This window comes from Anopheles coustani, chromosome 2 (assembly GCF_943734705.1).
Source record: "Anopheles coustani chromosome 2, idAnoCousDA_361_x.2, whole genome shotgun sequence".
NCBI lineage: Eukaryota > Metazoa > Arthropoda > Insecta > Diptera > Culicidae > Anopheles > Anopheles coustani.
The window spans coordinates 2239824-2258606 of record NC_071289.1 but is presented as its reverse complement, the minus strand read 5'-3'; the positions used below and the strand labels follow the sequence as shown (position 1 = coordinate 2258606).

Here is an 18783-nt window from a genome sequence, read left to right as displayed (position 1 = left end):
TTGAATCTCAGCACAAGCAAAACAAATAGACAAACTAAGATGCCCATGTAAAAAACAACATTAAAATAAAAGATACAAATATACTAGGTACCTCTTTTATGTGCGATAAAATTAACATGCCGACTCTTTCGTCTTCACGATCTAGACAAAACGACTTCCAGTTGAATGTCATGTAACTTTTTCTTGCTCTTGTGTACCTCTCCTATTAGTAGCTACCAAGCTACGGTTTGGCGGAGGGAGCGGTGCATGTTTGCACCATATGTTTGCATATAATCTTATCTCCTTGTTGTAGCGAATGCAGCAAATTCTCAAATCGGGAGTAGGGGATAAAAAAGTTACTTAACAACCTTGATCATTTGAACCACTTGCTAGTTGCCGAAAAGATTTGCAGACGTGCTCGTTACAGCGCTTAGCGCTCAGAGTACATAAAGTATTTTTGATAACGGTTTCAACATATTGCATAGTGTTTGGAGATTGTAGAAAATAAATGTGCAACAATTGGGTGCGTAGGCATACGTATAAACGCACCATGACCTTAACGGTAAGGTAAGATAACGGTTTTAATGCAGCTCATGGCAATAAGAGATCAGCAGTGCGTGCTTAAACAACCGACTAGCAATAGAAAATGCTGGAAGACATATCTACGCCAACCGTCCGTACGATTGTGCTCTTTGTGAAGACTCCGTGGGAGCGGTTTCTATTGACTTTACGGAAACGTCGCGCCGACAGGGAAACCGCCCCCCTTCGTAGTGTGCGAGTCCAGTAAGGTATCTAGCCTAGGGCAGTCCCCATCTTACGAAGGTGTGTAGTGACGAATCTAGTCTGGCGTGAAACAAGTATGTAAAGCATTACAAAAAGTGAGCAGGGTGATTGGAATAACCGGTTCGGTATCAAGTTCTGATCCGAACGGACGACCATCATCTCGGTTGATGAACGGAAGATCGACTCAGTACGGTTGTGAGTGGTGTACAGACTGCAAGCACTCTGATGCTTCCGCATGCTCAGCTTTAGTTTCACTTGTCCTTGAAGGTGGGAAAATTTTCTCAAACCTTCACTAGGCGATCAGCACTGTGCGTGGCGCACTCGTGAAAAATATTTCTGAAGTGAATGTGACTTATCCTACGCAGCTTTTCCTAATTTGAGCAAAGGGAGTGATAAAAGATGGAAACGAAAGGTGATACTGTGGCCATTACGCTGCCGCTGATGCATGCGGCAAGCGCCAATCTTCAGTTCCAGAACATAACCTACGAGGTACGGCATCGCAAAGAACGGAAGCAACTGTTGAACAACATTTGCGGTTCATTCGAGAGCGGTCGTCTCACGGCAATTCTTGGCCCTTCTGGCGCGGGAAAGTCAACCCTGCTGAACGTGCTCAGTGGCTTCAAGTAAGTGTGATCGGTTGCGCGCAGTTGCATATTCAAACGGCTACGAATGATTTATCTTCCTAGAACGCAGGGCGTCAGTGGTAAAATTGCCGTAAACAATGAAATCATCAGTCGGCAGCAGTATCGTCAGTTGGTTGCGTACACGGCCCAGGATGTAGCGCTGCTGCCTAATATAACGCTACGTGAAAATTTGCACTACGCGGCCGACCTGAAGCTTTCCGCCGAAGTGTCCCAGTTGCAGAAGATCAAGATCGTGAACGATGTTATTGCGCTGCTGGGGTTGCAAAAATGTGCGCATAACAGGTCGCAAAGTCTTTCCGGTGGCGAGAAGAAGCGGCTTTCCATCGGGCTAGAATTGGTTTCCAATCCACAGATTATGTTTTTCGACGAGCCTACAAGCGGGCTTGATAGTGTTTCGTCGTATCAGGTTATTTCGTACATGAAGGATCTCGCGAGGCAAGGGCGGTGCGTGGTGAGTGTGATTCATCAGCCCAGTTCGGAGCTGCTGGAGCTGTTCGATGACATCTACGTCGTTGTGGATGGACGCTGCATGTATCAAGGGACGTTAGATAATTTGATACCGACCTTTGCCGAAGCTGGATTCATCTGCCCTCCGTACTACAATCGAGGGGATTTTGGTATGTTTCCCTAAAAGTTTAATAAATTCAGAGGATAATCGTTTCCATCTTTCGATGTATGTTTCCACTTCTCAGTGCTTAAGATAGCAGCACTGCACGATACGAAGAAGGCGGACATTCAAAAACTCATGGTCAAATCGGAGAAATCCGTTAGCGCATCGATGAACCAAGGTGAGACGCCAAAAGTTATGCAATGCGCAGTACATACAGTGATACAGCGTTTTACATACAGCATTTCCCGGCTTTTTATTCCAAAGTCCCATCAAAACTTTATTAAGTAGCAGGTTTCATCTAACAAATACTTAACAGTAGACTATCATTGTTTGATGTTCTACATACACTGCCGGGGTTGCGGGATGATATGTAAAACGCTGTAAACCGCTCCCATTAACACATCAAGTAATTTCAATTTCTGAAGGCATCCAGCAAGAGTTCAACTCAATGGAATTTCTCATCGACGGACGGGGGCCGCAGTTTCCGACGACGTGGTGGAAGCAGTTTACCATCCTTACGCGACGGACAGCTTTGGGCACGGTCCGGAATCCCGCCCTGATGGGGTTGCGCTTTTTCGGTCACATTCTGTTCGGCTTCACGATCGGTTGGGTATTCCTCAACGTCGGAGACGACGCGTCGAAGGTCCTGTCGAATATTTCGCTGCTTATTGCCTTCTTGATGTTCATTATCTTTGCCAATGCCATGACCGTGATCTTGACTTGTAAGTTGCTAGGTACATGACACTTTCTGGAGTGTTCTTTCACGTTCGATATCCATTCTCTTTTGATCTCCGGTTTTGAATCGGTAGTTCCCCTCGAGATGGCTGTGTTTGTGCGGGAGCACAAAAGTAACTACTACTCCGTGTCGGCCTACTTCTTCTCCAAGCTGGTCGCCGACTTTCCGTGGATGATTTCGGGCGTGACTGTGTTCCAACTGCTGATGTACTACCTGAGTGGCCAGCTGAATGAAACCGACCGGGTCATCATGTTTTGGGGCATCTGCGCCCTGTTCGGGTGGCTGTCGCAGGTCTACGGCCTGATCGCCGGTGCTCTCTTCCCGATCGAGGTCAGCCCGTTCATCGTGCCGGCGTCGATCATTCCGGCGCTGCTGTTCTCCGGTTTCTTCATTCGCTACAACGAGCTGCAGGACATGTTTAAGCCGCTCACGCTGATCAGCTACTTCCGGTACGGGTTCGAAGGATTAGTGCAGGCCACGTACGGTCACAACCGGACTGAGTTGGGGTGTGAGGAAATATTCTGCTACTATCGGAAGACGAGCAAAATACTGGAAGCCCTACACATGGAACCGAACCGGTACTGGGTTGATGTGGCCGGTCTATCGATCTGGATCGTGTTTCTGCACGTGGTGCTGTACCTTAGCTTAAGACTGCGTCTTCGATGGAATCGCTGAAACTGGTAGCTCAGACGAGCTTTAGATGAGCAGTCAAGGTTTTTGAAAGAACAGTCGTAGATTTTTTCCAGTGTGATCGGAGAAACCGTTCGATGCAGGCAAAACAGTCTCCAGTAACGTAGGAATTATTCATCATTCCGTCGCAAACAACAAGGTATTTGCGCAAGTGTGTAAAGTATTGCGTGTAGTTAATACATTGCTTCATTGGCGCATTCGAATGAATGGACGTACGAGTGGTGGTGAACTTGCAAACCACTTCTTAGAACATGAATGTTTGGGAGTGATTCAATTCCGCATTACGCAAAAAAAACCTGCAAAGTCCAAAACAAGAGGTTGAGGGTGAAATCTTTATCTAATGAAAATAAAGGATCAATGTACAACAAAAACCGACTCTTTCCATCATTATTAAGACATTAATCGAACTATCCTCAGGCGATTGGATATTTTTAGCTATTTTTAGAGCCCTGCTCCCGCCACAACACTCGCGTCAAAAGTGCGAACATTAGCAAAACACGGTGGCGCAAAAAATGGACCATCGAATGAATTTGCTCATCGAACCCCGATGGTGCTCAAGGAATGATTATGAAGCCTCTTCAGCACCGGTGAATGGATACATCGGTAGATGTAGCGATTGCAGCATAACCGGCCGATGCTCGAGGAGCTCGCTCCGTCACTTGACCTCTAGACGTTAGCTCTATCTTCAGCTTCAGAGATGCAGTCCATCGTGCTGCTGTTGGCAATGCGCCTGAAGATTGCTTCGATATTGACCAACAAAACAAACGGAGCCCAACCGAAAGGGCAAGAGGGTAAACGCTTTGCAGCAGGTCTCCATCGGCTAATTACCGACCACACTTCAAGCCGATTTCCCAATGGTACCAACGACGCGGCGCGGACACGGCTATTCTTTTCCCGATCTGGGGCACTTCCATGGTGGCTCAAAAATGGGCTGGAACAGGAAGGCGGTAAAGGAGCGCTAGGCACAAGGAATAAAAATTAAACAAATCAACGACATCGTGCGATCGAACTGGATAATCCGGTTTGTATGAATTAATTTCAATCGTGTGTCGATTGAAAATCGATTCTCAGGGAGATGATGATGAATAAGCTTTCGCGAATATTCAGCTTTGAACTCATTACTTCCATCCTCCCCACGGGGGAACTCTATTGAAAAGCGTCCAACTGTTCATTATAAAGTGAAGAAAACAAAAAATAAACGTGAGCATCGCGTCAATTAAACCCTCAGGCGTAGCGGATACAGTTTCACTCATCCTTACGATCGGAGCTGATAAATCATCGCCGCAAAGTAAATCGGACGTGCTGTAGCCCACAAATCACGTGCGCTTGGCGCGCGGGGATGCACTTAAAATCGAAACGTAAGGACAGGAAACGATCGACGCTTATCGTGCTCCGAACATCTTCAAGTTGGCCAAATTGCGCAGCATTTTCTTAGAAGTAAATTTGTATTTACTGTATTCTTACAAACAGAAAATCATTAAAAATAAAAAGGCCCAACCGCAGACTATGGGCAACCACCTTGGATGTGTAAACGATTGTGCCGAGATGATTATTAAATTTCGTTAAGGTTCGAATCGTGCAATGCATTGTTCAGCATTTTTCGTATTCAACCAAAGTTTGATTATTCATTAAATACATTTCAAAAAACCAAGCACAAGTGTTAGCTTATGTATTCATCGTCCGGATGGGAAGAAACATACTTGCTGAGTGAGTAATGAGTAATTTATTTACATCAATGTCACCACGGTTTATCGCGAGCATTCTGTAAATACAAAAGAAGAACCATTGTTGTATTATACGATCATCTGAACTTGTTTCTAGACCAATGACTCAGTCTCCTGGCGCAATGTGACAGGTAAGGTTTTCACTTTATCTTCTGGTCTTCTAGAACAAGGCCTTACGTACGGAACTAGCTTTGACATGTTTGAATGCTAGCGACGTACCTCTGAGTTTAAAATATTATTGAGATGAACAGCTCAAATTCAATTGAATCTAAGTTAAAATAAACAAAATTTAAGCTTAAAGAAATATTTTTAAAATGCCAGGAACTATAAAACTATAGTGGTCTATTCTAACTTTCTTTAAATCAAAACGCATTGTTCAGATAAAGACAAATGCGTTGAAGAAGAAGAGACAAAAAATGTGGAACAAGCTTTTGATGGAAGAAGAAATCGAACAGTTGAAAAAGCCATTAAAGGCTGTGAAAGGAACACTTAAAATATTGATAATATAGATACAAAAGGACCATTAGGAGAAAGATAAAAACGTCAAACAACGATATAGTTTTTACCCAAAAGACCGCACGAAACACTACAACCTTATTGTGAAGAAGGAAACGATCCAAAGCATAGGCCAAAGAAGTTTAAAAAAGCGGCACTAGCGGAACGCGAAGAAAAAAAGCAATATTCATAACTGCTTCCGTCATGAGGGCGCGGTAGCAATTTCCACCTGACTTCTTCTACCGAGATGACTAGCCCATTACGGGCTGTTTGTCGCCTGAACTGAATGCCATCGCCAAGCATGGGTAGCCCAAGCGGTGCAGTGAGGCCAGGAATAAAAAAGCCGGCCTTCGGCGCATCAGCTTCGCGTGCCAAGCGCGGTATAACGACCTTGACCAGGGTTACGATGCGCGAAGGGTGCAGAGACGACGTGTGTGTGTGTGATTGAACGTGGCATCACTAATCGGACCAGAGCACGATCCGACTCGAGAACGATCCACTGATCGGCACCATACCCATTAACCGTTTGATCGATCGTTTGGTAGGTTTGCCGGAAAAACAAATGCATTTAAATTCCTACATGTACTTTTTCCTTTCCCAATGCAGCGCGCCTACGTTTAGATATTTTGATCTGGTTATTTGAAATAAGCACCGCTAGGTGGGAGCGCCGTTGTTGACATGGCCACGTGCTCGAGGTTGAATTGGTGGTTGCGGCTCAGTTATCGGCAAACGTTCAACAGCTGATGCTGGAGTCTTCTCGGTCAGCAACGGTCAAGAGTATTTATGGTGCGGCGGAAAAATGCTTTCCGATATCGCACTCAGCGACATAAATGCGCAAGCAATCAAGTCATACCCTTAGATAGCACCACAGTACATCGTGGAAGGAAGTTGGTGTACGAGAAAGTTCCGTTTGCGCGACCAATTTGGTTTACTTATCGTTTATCGCGTGGCAGAATCGCTCCTCCTCGTGGAAGGCCCATTTTTTCGGTTTGTTTCCTTTTAACACAGAAGCGTTAATCGACATCAGAACGTTGGCAAAATGCAACTCGAGTCGTTCACTTCTCATCTCCATTTACACCACCGATTAGTCGACAGCTTTAGAACACGACGACTGTCGCTTCCAATCGGTCCTGTGGCGAAGCAGGAAGATGCGAGCAAAATTATTCTTACATGTGGAATGAAAATGGCATAAGTCACGCTGCCTTTGGTGGATGTATGAATGAAAAAAAGAACCCGACGAAGAAGAGTGAAGGTGAGTGTGGTTACGACCGTTTAAGATGCGATTGTGTACTTTGCGTTCGAAGGGTCGAGTCGGTGATATCCGGGAAATGTCACACTTTCAATAAAATTGTCCTTTTGAGGTTCGTTTCCTGGGACAGATGAATGTTAACGGGGGTTCACCTAAAAATACAAATAATTTGAAATTTATTAAAACTAATTCAAAAACTAACCTTAGAAACCAAACCGGCAAATGGAGGGAACTTTTTACAACACTCCAGCACTCGGGTTTGCTGATGCCCCGTCATAACAGAGCAACAGACCGTCGACCGTAGCTCGCTGCTCCCAGATGCCGTGGCTCACCGTTTAGCATCCACGCCAGCCGGAAAGGGGGGTCTCGATTGTGGAGCGAACGGGACCGTCGGATGTCGACCGCTGGATGCGGGACAGAAATGGCCTCAGGAGTGCCAGCGCGCGGGCCACCGCATCATCATGACTCACGGGGCCGGTCGCATATATAGACGTTGTGCGGCCGGCGAGCACCGGTTAGTCGAGAGAACGTGTTCCGAGAGTACGAACGCGCCTTTTAACATACGCCAGTGCTGGTGAACCGTCAGTGAGTTGTGAGACGCCAGGCCGATATATCTCGCGTTACCAGGTACGCTACACGGTGTTTTTATCCGGAGGAAAAAGCGCGAGTACACTGCTCTCCCGAACGATTGCCACTCCAGCAGTGGGCCATTTGACGAATTTGTGTTTTGACTGTGGTCGCGCAAGTGCCCGGAAGGAAGTCACACGTTGGGTGGTGAAAATACTATCCAGCAAGCATTTTTCTGAGCCCATTCCATGTTAGTAACTTATTTAACTGTGTCATCGTTTCTTGCAGTGTTTAGTTCCATCGAGCGCCGACCGAAGTGAAGTGTGCCGTGTGTGTTTGTGTGACGCAATCGAGCAACAGACATTCGCGTACTTTTACCGGAAAGGTTGGAAATTTCTGGAAAACTCTCAACATTTGCGACGTAGGTGACAACGCTTGACAAATCAACGGACGTCCAGAAGAATGCGACGATTTGCGACCAGCTGCCTGCTGGTGGTTGCCCTGACCGTGACCGCCACCTTCGCCCTTCCAGGTAGGTTTGTTTTTGAGGACACGAGCGTGAAACGCGAAAGAATCCGGTTTTGGATGCCTTCAATATGGACGCGCTCCAGTTTGCCCCAAGGGCGGACTTTCTTGTTTTTCAAAGCCACCAAAAAAAGCGCATCGCCCCTATTGTAGCATTTGTAGGTTGTGGGTCGCTTTCTGTGACATTCGTCGGCGGTGTCGAACGGATCGATGGCCGTAAAAAATCAATTCTGACCGCCGTAACTGCCGCTACTCCCAAGACGAAGGTCAACGGCGTGTGTGGGTGTGACAATGCGGACCATTGTCGTTGGGTTATTTTTACAATTGACGTTCAACCTACTGCACGCCAGTGCATGGGGATGGTGGGTAATTCGTAGAATCATTCCATACGTAACATTGCGTGCATCTATGGGGGTTTGTTTTCGTTGAGCCATGTAGCATGTCTTTCCAAAGGTGCTTAGGCTTTTCGAAATAGTGCACTTTAATAACGTTGCAATTGTAAACTCCCTTTAATCGAATCGTCAGTTGCGCGTTTGGAGGAACGTAATCAAAAATCGTGTCTAGCGTCTAGGGTTGTAGGCTGACGAGTACAGCCTCTTCCATCCCAGAGCTCGAGCGCAATTACCTGAGGCGCAATTTTACGTCGATCGTGTGCCCAAGTGGCGTATAATGACTTCCAGCGCCGACCAAAAATATCCACTTCGAGAACAACGACGGCGGAGGGTTTGTCGTATTTCGCCAACCGAACACTCGAACGTGTTGTCCACGTTATCGCCCTCACGTTCGGTTGAGCAGGAGAACAGGTTTTGCTGCATTCTGGTTTTGCCATATGTTCTCGACCAACTTCGCTCTGGAAATTCCAAATATTTCATCCGAAAAAAACCAGCCGGCAGCTGAAGCGGTGGTCGTATTCTAAAATGAAGAAACAATCGAATTTAATAATTCCGGGCTTTTTAAGATACATACCACCGTTTCCGCAATCACTTCAACACTCTCGATCACCACCATATTGTACGGATTTCTAATTGACACGCCAGATTTAAGCCGCCAGTTCCGTTTCCCCTAAAGCTTGATTGCGCAAGTAGGATCTGGTGCTGGAGAATCACGATTCTGGAAGGAGATGAGGTTGAAGCTCATTAAAATCAATCTAATACGTAACCACGACGCAGATGTATATATTGTTGGGATGAAGTAACAGCGTGTAGGAGATTATTTTTAAATCACAGCATCAACCACAACCGGTGCTGGTGCGTTTTTATTTCTGTTTTCGCTGCGAAGATTTTCCCGGAATGAATTTCTTCATCCTCATATATTTGGCACTCTTGCTCTTTGGCATTTCCGACTTTGGAGCTGAACCTTTTCGTCTTGTTGGACGGTGTATTTCCTCAGGTTCATTTCCATGTCCATTCGCGTACGGTTGACCTTGCGATGGGGCTTTGGATTGGTTTGGGAGAGTGATTCACTGCTCCTCTGCGTCATTTCACGGCCAATTTAATACCGTTTCCACCAAAGCATGTGTCGTTTCTTTTTTGCCGATGTTAGAGTAGCCGCGATCATCATCTCGTTCACCTGTGGAGGTACATTAAGAAAACTGGCTGGGCCTCGTTGTACACGTGTATGGATCGTTTTAAAGTGGAAGCAATTTGGAAAATGAAGAACCCAACTCCATGCTCCGCTAAAACGATGATATCCCATACCCAGGTGGTTTGCATGCGAAATATAATTGCGAATGGATTAAATCCAAAATCCTTGAAAAAAGTTCTCCAACTAGCATTAAATGCCGCCTGCTATCACGTAGTCTTGACCTCCCGAACAAAATGCCACATGCTGTAGAGGAGACTTTGCCTCACATGTCCGGAAAGTGGCTATGGGTAGTACAATTCTATTAACAATTTCGGTTGATTACGGCCGCGTCGGGGGATTGGTTTGATGGCCAGGGGAAAAAGCATCCGCCTGAACCAAGGGATGTTCGTGCTGACAATTCACACGATATTACGACGTACATAGACGTATTGCCGCATTGAATGTGGGAGCGAACCGCGCGTGGTAGGGTGGGTATGGGAAGTAAGCGAGATGCGCCGCATTTTCATTGACGCTGGTTGAGGGGGAGAGAGAGATTTTCGCTGCACCAGCTCCGACCCCTGTTGGTCACTGGCATCAAATGAAACCGTCCAACTGATGCTGCATATTGATTTAACCCGATGGCGTCGTGAAAACGTGGGCGAGCAGAACGTCGCGCAGTTCTATTTATTTCCCGCCGCTGTCGCCGTGGAAGTAGATGATGTTAACACCGCTAGGGAGACGATTTTGTATCTTTGAAAAATGGTAAAAATGGTACGTACGTATGATGAATGAATGACGCGATGTTTATTATTATTTCATTGAGGAATATTTCTCAAACCGGCGGAACTAACTAAATTAAACACTAAATTAAGGGACAATCAAGGGCTGTTTCAGATGAAATTTTTGCTATCGCCATTCAAAGATACACCACCCCAAACAAGGTATTCATCTCCTGGATGTAATTTTCAAACGGTAGAGAAATTGTTTGTTCTTGAAAACTTCGGCCACAACAAGTCGGGGTGGGGGGGAAGCACTTGAAATGGATCGAGCATCGTTGAGCGGGCTCATTAAAATGCTTTCGCGGCCGAACAGGTGGCGGTAGCTAGAGAGGTGCCGGATGGAAATGAAAAGCACGTCAAGTGTTTCGAATTCTTCGAGCCTCGAATGTTTGGATCGTTTGAATCGTGTTCTTGGGGTGAACATTGGAGGCGACTGAAGGAAGTATGGCGAATCGGGTGTTTAGGGAAAACTTTGGCAACGTTTCTAAGACACACGAAGGTCAATGGTTCAATTGGTTAATTTATTGGTCAGATGCAGTTGAATAGAAAGTCAAGGTGTAACGCTTTAGTTGTCCGTTTTCTGAGCGTTGATGGCGACGGATGAAAATTCGAAATTCCATTCCTGTATCGGGAATTGGTTCTCTGACGTTGATGTCTTTCAACCTGAAACATGTCTTACCAAACAACTCGACCACCTACGCTGTTCAAATAGATGTGGTATTACATTCTTGCAGCTGTGTGTGGCGGTTCTCCCCAACACGTGTAACGGTATGTTTGATGTTGATTTATTCCGTTGCATGTTTTGAATACAATTCAAACTCCAAATGCACGCCACGATCTTGCGTTTATCTGACCCGTCAGCCGTTGGCTTCCATTTGCCTCCCAATCTATGCTGCATTCCGGTGCCGAAGTTGGCAAACTGCATCGATGCACGTGACATTTACTGCAAAACCAGTTCTTGCTCAATGAATATGTTACATTCGGTTTTCTTTTCCTGTGAATGTCTGTGGGTGTATTTGAAATTGTCTGAAATATGCTAAAAGTAATCAATTGTGCCACTTGGGCATACCAAATTTGCTACGTTTTACATAACTAAAAAATGATTTCTTTATGTGAAGCTGTCGACATGCATAAACACAATTTCGATTGTTTTAGCAGGAAATTAGTGTGCAACCAACGGAACAGGAAAATCCTTCAGTTGCGTAAAGTGCACATGCTCGTAGAGTGGCAAATAGTTGGATGTAACTATGAATAATTTTCACCTTGCCGTCAAAGGCCATTTCAGTGCGAAAAAGGCATTCAATTTTGCTCCACCAAACATCTTTCAAAGATGATACCGAAGACATCAGAGGTAAAGGAAAGAATCAGAAAAACAACATCTTGTGAAACTACTGTTTGCAACAGAGAACAAAACACCAACTGCACGAACTGGTCCGCGGTGAGTAGGTCAACCTACTTCTATCGGAAGCTTGTCACGTAGCCGAATATTGTCGCTAATAACAATGTCAATAGCACCATTGAAAGAAGTTAGAGAGCCACGGTCGTGATCGAGATCGCTGCCAAGAGTTTGAATTGGGATCATCCTGCAATTTGTTTAGCTGTTCTACAATTCTGAACAAAATAGGACAATTATAGGTCAACACCTGTCGGGCTCGAGAGAGTCATGTCATGCATCGTTAGGGATGAATAAACAGTATAATACATATTTATAAGCTTTCGGTTAGGTGTTTTTAAAAATAATCTGCTTGAAGCACAATTTCATGGCGGCTTTTCCCGGAACAAGGAACTATTTAAAAAAAACTCAAATTTGTAATTGAAATTGAAAGTCAAATGTGACTATCTACACATTTTACTGTAGCTTTAAAGTATGCAAAGTGTCATTTCCTCTACAGGCTGTGTAAATGTAAGGCCCCGTGGGACGTTGTTTCGTAATGGAATGGAAAAAGCTGGAGATAACTGTTCACCGGAGTGAACACTCGGCTCTGTTGATTACCCGTAGGCGAACAGACATACGGGCAGCGGCAGATAAATGAGTTACATCAATTATGAACCACAGAAACAGGCAGATGACACGCAAAGGTAGCAAACGAGTGACTGTTTCACGCGATTTTGTCACGCAATTACTCATCGGCCTGATCCCCGGAAATTTCTGCGGAACGAATGAAATTTTTACCAAAAACATCGATTCTTTTTTTCATGACCAAACTTCACTTTCTGGTCCACGACTCATCGCGAGTAGTTTTTTGTGAGTTTCACTTGTTTTCTTCTTGCTGGCCTTCTTCTGAAGAAGATAGTTCTACTCGGCGATCTCCACACAACCCCTCGAGGAGGAGGATCACGAATTTCAAACGCAAGTGTCATTCAAACGATTTGAGACTCGACCCGCTTGCATGCCCTTCGACGAATAATGATCGTTTTCCATTTTTTTCGAATAACAACGGACAACATCTTCATTAGGCCACTGAAGCGCACCAATTACCGTCGATTAGGGTAGCCACAGGCACACGGGGTGGTTGCAATTATTCGTCTCCTACCCCGAGAAAAGTTTGGGCTGAACAGTTCCAAGACCCCTCTTACAGACCAGTCATCGCCTACTCCACCCCAAATGAAGCAGATATGGCCGTTTTTTTGCCTACAATTCAAATCGATTTCACCTTGATCAAGCCTCCTCCCCTTACATAGCAGCTGGCTAGCAGTAGGCCATGATGGGGCATTTTCCAGCACGCAGAGATGCGCAATAAGCCTGATGACGATGATCGATAATTCATTTATCTCTCGCTTCGTCTCCACCTTCAAACTTTGGTTTCCACTTTCAGCGAGCTACGAGAAGGAATCGGACTCGTCGGATGATGCGGAGTTCATCGTAGTGCCACTTTCGCACCAGCGCCCGTCGTTCCCTCGGTACCCGTCGACGTCTTTCGAAAACTTCGACGGAGTGGTGGATACCGGCGATTTCTACCCCGTGCCGGCCCGGCCCATCTACTTCCCGTCGTACAATCCGTTCTCGTGGCATCTGACGGGATATTTGGATGGTCAGTACACACACATCTGGTTAATCATTGCGATAGAAGAGTAATCTAATCGGTTTTTCTCGTTCGTAGATCTCATGAAGCGGGTGCGTGATCGTTTCGCCGGCTCGTGGAATCCGTTCTACGGTGGGGACTTGGTACCATCCGGACCCGGCGTGTGGCCTGTTGGCATTCCGGAAGATTCCGGGGAAGATGGCGCCGCCACCAACTCCACCTCGACGGTCAAGGTATGCAGAAACTGGTGGTTTTTGGAATCGTTTGAAACAACCCATTTCGTTTTAGGTTATCGATGGACACAAGGTTGTGATCAATGATACGTACTACACCAAGAAGACCGACTTCGGAACATCGATCTTCAAGGTGCGCGTTATTGATGTTAAGCCGGTAGATGAGGCACCTGCCGGGGAAGCCCCGAAACCGGAAACCCCCACTGAGGTCGAAGTCGACAACCGAAATGGAGAAGACGACGACGACGATAAGGAGGCAAGCGCTCCGGGCACCGACGCCCCCAAACGGGACACGGAACTGGAATCGAGCGATGAGGAGAAAACGCCCGATGCCGATGAGAAGCTGAACACGATCGACACCTCCAACGTGGACATCGATGAGGCGAAGCCGAAGGAGAAGGATGCGCTGACCGAAAAGTCGGAGGTAAATACCGAGAGCGTCACTGAAGAAGCCGATGTCGCGGCGGAAACCACTACCATAGCCGCCGCAGACGCTGCCTAACAACCTTCTCAGCCTCTCGCTGTTCCTCGCCCCTAGTGCCACGCTTGGCTAATATTTTCCACCTCTTTCGGGCTGCTATTTTCTGAAGTCCAGTGCTATTCTCTGCAAAATCCCAATTTCCTACGCATCTTTGGGTTCCGCCATTTCTCGTATCGTCTTCATGGAACGGAATTCCTACATCTGAAATGGAATCTTCTCACATCTGACACTCCATCTGCATCAACTATTACTCTTCTTTAACGATCGGTCGCTATCTGAATCTTTCAAAACTTAACTCATTTATTTTAATTGTTCCCTGCATCCATTAGACGTTCCTTTTTCAAACTTAACATTCCTCCCATGTAAACGCATGTGTATCGGTCCCAAGTATATGGATGTGAATTCACGGTTACCAACCAATTTCCACATGTTTTCCATCTTGACCGCAGGGCTAGGGCACACTTTCCTACCGGTGCCAACTAGTTTCATCCTGACGACGAAAAACAATATAATACTACAAAACACAACGAGATGCACCGTTTCTGCAACAGAGAGAACGTCGGAAGAGTGGGGGGAGGAGTTTGGTCTTTTTCAAAAAACGATAAAAAGGGAACCAGAATGCATGTTTGACCGGTTTCATTTGGGAATGGAAAGCGTTAGCGTCTTCGATTTTATTCGATTGGCTCTAAATTTGTGATGGAGGAACAAAACGCAGAGGAAAATACCCGGAGAAGGTGTGATCTTACAAAACACCTCTTGGTATATGCTACCAATTGTACAGTATTGGGATTGGATTGTAAAACCGGATAACGAGGTCGGGATGCAGACGTGTTTCGCTGGTTGCTGCTCTTCCGAGTTTTTTTACATTAATAAGTCTAACCAAGATAAGCATTACAAACATAATGATGTAAATAAAGTTGAAAAGAACTTGAACATTTCTTCTCCTTTTTCCCATTCCGTGCTCAATCTTCCGCCGATTGTTCTTGCCTGATCTGCTGCTTGAAATCTAATTATTTCCGTTTTTCTACTGATCCCTTACGTTATGCTATATTTAACAACAATCATAATGAAAGCTATGTGTGAGGAGCGGCATGTGAATATAGAGTAAGCCTGGGATAATATTTTTATATTTTCTTATTGTGATGAGAATGGAAACGTTCCTTTGCGATCGTGTACATATCTAAAGCATAAGGAACCAACACTGTTTAACTATTTTCTTACCTTTACGCCTAAATGATAATTCTGTATTATAAAATTGTGATAAGAAAACGCCAGATGCATTAACTAGCTACCAGTTGCCAGATTAAAATGATACATCTTTCTCGCAACAACGGTAAGCCAAGCCAAGACGATAAGAATAAGAAGTAATTAATTTTGAACAGTCCTCGGAACAGTGGAAGGGACTGGAGTCGTTCGAAGGACCATCGCATTCGGACGAGAAGAAAATGGTGGAGCAACGCAACCGAGCCACCAGCGAACTGCTCGACGCGAGCTCCGACGAGGAATCTCTGTACGAGGATTTGCTCGAAACCTACCCAACCCGCCTTTCGGAGTGGGACGAAGCATGGCCGATAAAGTGGGAAGAAACCAGCCGACAAAAGGAACATCGCATTATTGTACCAACATCGAACCAGTTCGAGCATGTCTTCAACGAACATCAGGAACGCCCGCTGGCGGACGAGGGAACTCCAGCGCCGGCACACGATCTTACGAACGATATTGCCATCAACTTCCGGCTGGCCACGGACCGGAGCGTCACGGTCAACCCGTTCGCCATCACGTTCGATCCGACGGTGAAGCCATCGGTCGTCGTCCAGCGCGATCCGTTCCCGGGACCCGGAACATTTCCCGCCCCGAACGGGTGGCCATCGATGGGATTTCCTCCGCAGCAGCAACCGGGCGGTGGTGGTGCTTTCCCGATGGCTGGCGGATCGTTCCCAGGTTCTCAATTTCCGTTCCCCATGCAGCCACCCCTGTTCACGGTCCCCGGCGTAGGACCGACGCCGAACTTTGGCTTGCCCCAGAACCCGCAGGCACCGCCGTTCTTCTTCGGCAACGGTCAGTTCGGACGGCCCTAGGGGAGAGACAGGAGCCGGCCGGCGTTAAACTTTTCCAACCTAAGAGACGTTTATTTATTTATTGATCTAAATTATTTTACTAGAAGAAACCAAGAGAAGGTTGGTAGGAGTAGATTTTATAAGGGACGATTGATGGAAAATCGGGTGCATGTATGTGGATGCGTGAGTGTGTATGTGTTTGTTTGTGTGTGTGTGGTGCACTAGGAAAGCATAAGGAGGTGCACCAAAGGAGCCGGGCGTCTTGTTTTCAACTAATACCAAAGAAGTTTCTTCGGTCGGTCGGTGAAATGTCGAGTGTAAGCACTTCCGAAAGAAATGTGCCCCTCTCCCAACCTTCACTCCCCACAGCCGGTAAAAAGCGGCCATTCCCTTCTGGAAGAGGTCAGCGAAAAAGCAGCACAACATACGCACCCGGGTGGGGGAAAAGCCCGGGGAAAACCGGAAGGCCGAAGCGAAGAAGAGATTTTATTCTTCATTGGAAAATAATTTATTTACAACAGTTTCGGACATTCTTCCGTTCCGTCGTGTGGCTTAAAACTTTCCCATCAGGCGAACGCGGAGGGTGGGGGAGGGGGAGGGAGTTCGGGGGGAATATAAAACCCGATGATAGTATCCGAGTAGCTTCGGTTAGTTCTCTATTCTCATGGTTGATTGGCGTTCCGGCGTGGTGGTTCGATTTCGAAGCACGACGGGAGGGAACACCAAGAGGAGCGGATGGGGGAGGCGGGCCGCGGCCAGACCGAGAAACTTTTCTACAAATCCTGCTCGTAAAAGTACGAAATAGTTTGTTTGCACTCTCCCGTCTTTTTTCTTTCTCGTTGTTGCTGTTTGCATTATGGAAGGATTAGTGAAGGGGTTGATAAACTTGGCTTAAATTGAGAGAACGGCGGGAGAAGGCTGCTCCATTATGAGTGGCCGGGGGTTATTTTTCCGAAGAACGGAGCAAATAATCCTGATGAAAATGGCTACATCATGGCCGAGATAAACAATGTGCCGATGGAGTGATCAATTGGTTTTTCTGTGAGCAACCCTTTCCAATATCAAAGTTATTACCTTCGTCTGTTCTTCACCGAATGCACACCAATTTCGAAAGTAGTTTAAGAGAACGCCTTTGTCGAGAGGACGATGACCAGAGGAAGGAATCTTCCGTTGAATGAAAAAAAAGAAGGAAAAATTGCAACCAACGAACTAATTAGTCGGAGCGGTTAACAAATAGTCGAAAAATCTAGTGTAAAACACAGGGAAAGTGTAGAGATAAAATTAATTTCAGCCAATTCGCACAGGTAATAAAGTGGAAGTTTTCATTACGATAGTGTAGTCGGCAATGTAACGAAAGGAAAGTAAACAGTTCAATAAATCCTTTCTATCCTGACATCCCCTCCCCTAAAATTGCATCCGAAGCGAAAGGATAGCGTTTTGCTCAAATGCAGGTAGAAAACACGCGCATTCGTAGATATCGGGATAAAAAAAGTCCACGGAAAAATATGTTCGGGTTTTTTGGCACACATTTCCCTTCGCCGTGCAGCGAAAAACCTGGTAAGTTGAAAATAAGATTTTAATTAGCACTTTCAGAAATTAATTTATATCCAACCGTGCGCTTCCATCCCAAAATCCCACTGGATTTTCCGGAATCGTGGAAGTATTTTCGGTGGGAAAACTGTAGCCGAAAAAAAAGGCGGCGGCAAATCTTTCACTGCAAATAGACTAATAGACAAAAGATGCTGGAAAGTAACACGGTTCGATCTGATACCTATCGTGCAGCCGGAACCGGAGCCAGGAAAAGCGGTCCGTTGTTTTTCTTTTCCCCTTTTTCTTCTCGGGCAGTGGATTTTCGCTACATCGATCGCCTCGAATCCTCCGTCCGTCCGTTCGAGAGGAAGCAGTTCTTGCCTTCTGGCATTTCACTTGTAGAATGGTGCTGCTGCTCCTTTGAAGGACCTTACGGTTGCACTGTACTGGATGGGATTGAGTTTCCCATGTTCGACTTCTGTTGATTCACCCTTCCTACCACTCCCTGCCCACTGGAGTGGTCGTCCGTTCGGCGAGCGATGATATCAAATTATATTTATTGAAAATTACTTTTTATTTAATTTCTTTCACTTTCAAACCTTCCTTTTGCGACTCCCTTTTTCCAACCTGACACCCGAACCGGGGACGAAGGCGGTGCTGTGCCTTGGCGAGAGCCACAAAAGAATGAATGTACAGAAGATATGCTTTCTTCTTTGACAAAAAGTATTCCGTCTCTGGCGAGCATTGGTTTACCAAACGTACCGAACATCAATCGCATCCGGAGAGTTATGGCAAAGGAAGGAAAAAAAAATGGCTACGTCAGGGGTAAGGTAAGGATGGAAGAGTGCCAGAGCAAATAGACAAGCTGGTAGGATAGACCAGTGCCTTTTGTTTGCCTTTCGATTGCATTCACTCTGTTTAAACTATGGTTTCATCGCTCCGGGGAAATCTTCCCCCCCGTTTTCCCCAGCGCATTCCTCGGCAGTCCGGTGTCTTCCTTCCCCTTTGCGGGTGGGAAAGTGATGCTTCAGCAAATCGCCGCCCCACCGTCTTGTCCCTTTGGCCCGGCGCCATGGTGCCATAGTGCTCAGTAATGGTGTACATTTTCAGTTCGA

General features: G+C 46.1%; 2 protein-coding genes across 2 annotated transcripts; both read left to right on the top strand.

The window, feature by feature from the left end:
- The first annotated feature begins 1161 nt into the window (after positions 1 to 1161).
- Positions 1162 to 3731, top strand: LOC131267431 (ATP-binding cassette sub-family G member 4-like). Its single transcript, XM_058270311.1, has 5 exons — positions 1162 to 1385; positions 1449 to 2023; positions 2099 to 2194; positions 2442 to 2738; positions 2826 to 3731. Exons 1-5 carry the CDS (start codon positions 1162 to 1164, stop codon positions 3425 to 3427), a joined length of 1794 nt encoding a protein of 597 aa, XP_058126294.1. The 3' UTR covers positions 3428 to 3731.
- A 3724-nt stretch (positions 3732 to 7455) lies between these two features.
- On the top strand, positions 7456 to 17525 carry LOC131267076 (uncharacterized). Its single transcript, XM_058269835.1, has 6 exons — positions 7456 to 7537; positions 7766 to 8009; positions 13161 to 13376; positions 13446 to 13600; positions 13656 to 14024; positions 15464 to 17525. The coding sequence occupies exons 2-6, from the start codon at positions 7940 to 7942 to the stop codon at positions 16157 to 16159; spliced, it is 1506 nt and encodes a 501-aa protein (XP_058125818.1). The 5' UTR covers positions 7456 to 7537; positions 7766 to 7939; the 3' UTR covers positions 16160 to 17525.
- Positions 17526 to 18783: the final 1258 nt, after the last annotated feature.

Excerpts from the sequence above, each read along its gene's own strand:
- LOC131267431 (XM_058270311.1), top strand. The coding sequence starts at position 1,162 with ATGGAAACGAAAGGTGATACTGTGGCCATTACGCTGCCGCTGATGCAT. Across the intron at positions 1,386-1,448 it reads AACGTGCTCAGTGGCTTCAA|AACGCAGGGCGTCAGTGGTA; the intron begins GTAAGTGTGATC and ends TTATCTTCCTAG. Across the intron at positions 2,195-2,441 it reads TAGCGCATCGATGAACCAAG|GCATCCAGCAAGAGTTCAAC; the intron begins GTGAGACGCCAA and ends CAATTTCTGAAG.
- LOC131267076 (XM_058269835.1), top strand. The coding sequence starts at position 7,940 with ATGCGACGATTTGCGACCAGCTGCCTGCTGGTGGTTGCCCTGACCGTG. Across the intron at positions 13,377-13,445 it reads TCTGACGGGATATTTGGATG|ATCTCATGAAGCGGGTGCGT; the intron begins GTCAGTACACAC and ends TCTCGTTCGTAG. Across the intron at positions 13,601-13,655 it reads ACTCCACCTCGACGGTCAAG|GTTATCGATGGACACAAGGT; the intron begins GTATGCAGAAAC and ends ATTTCGTTTTAG.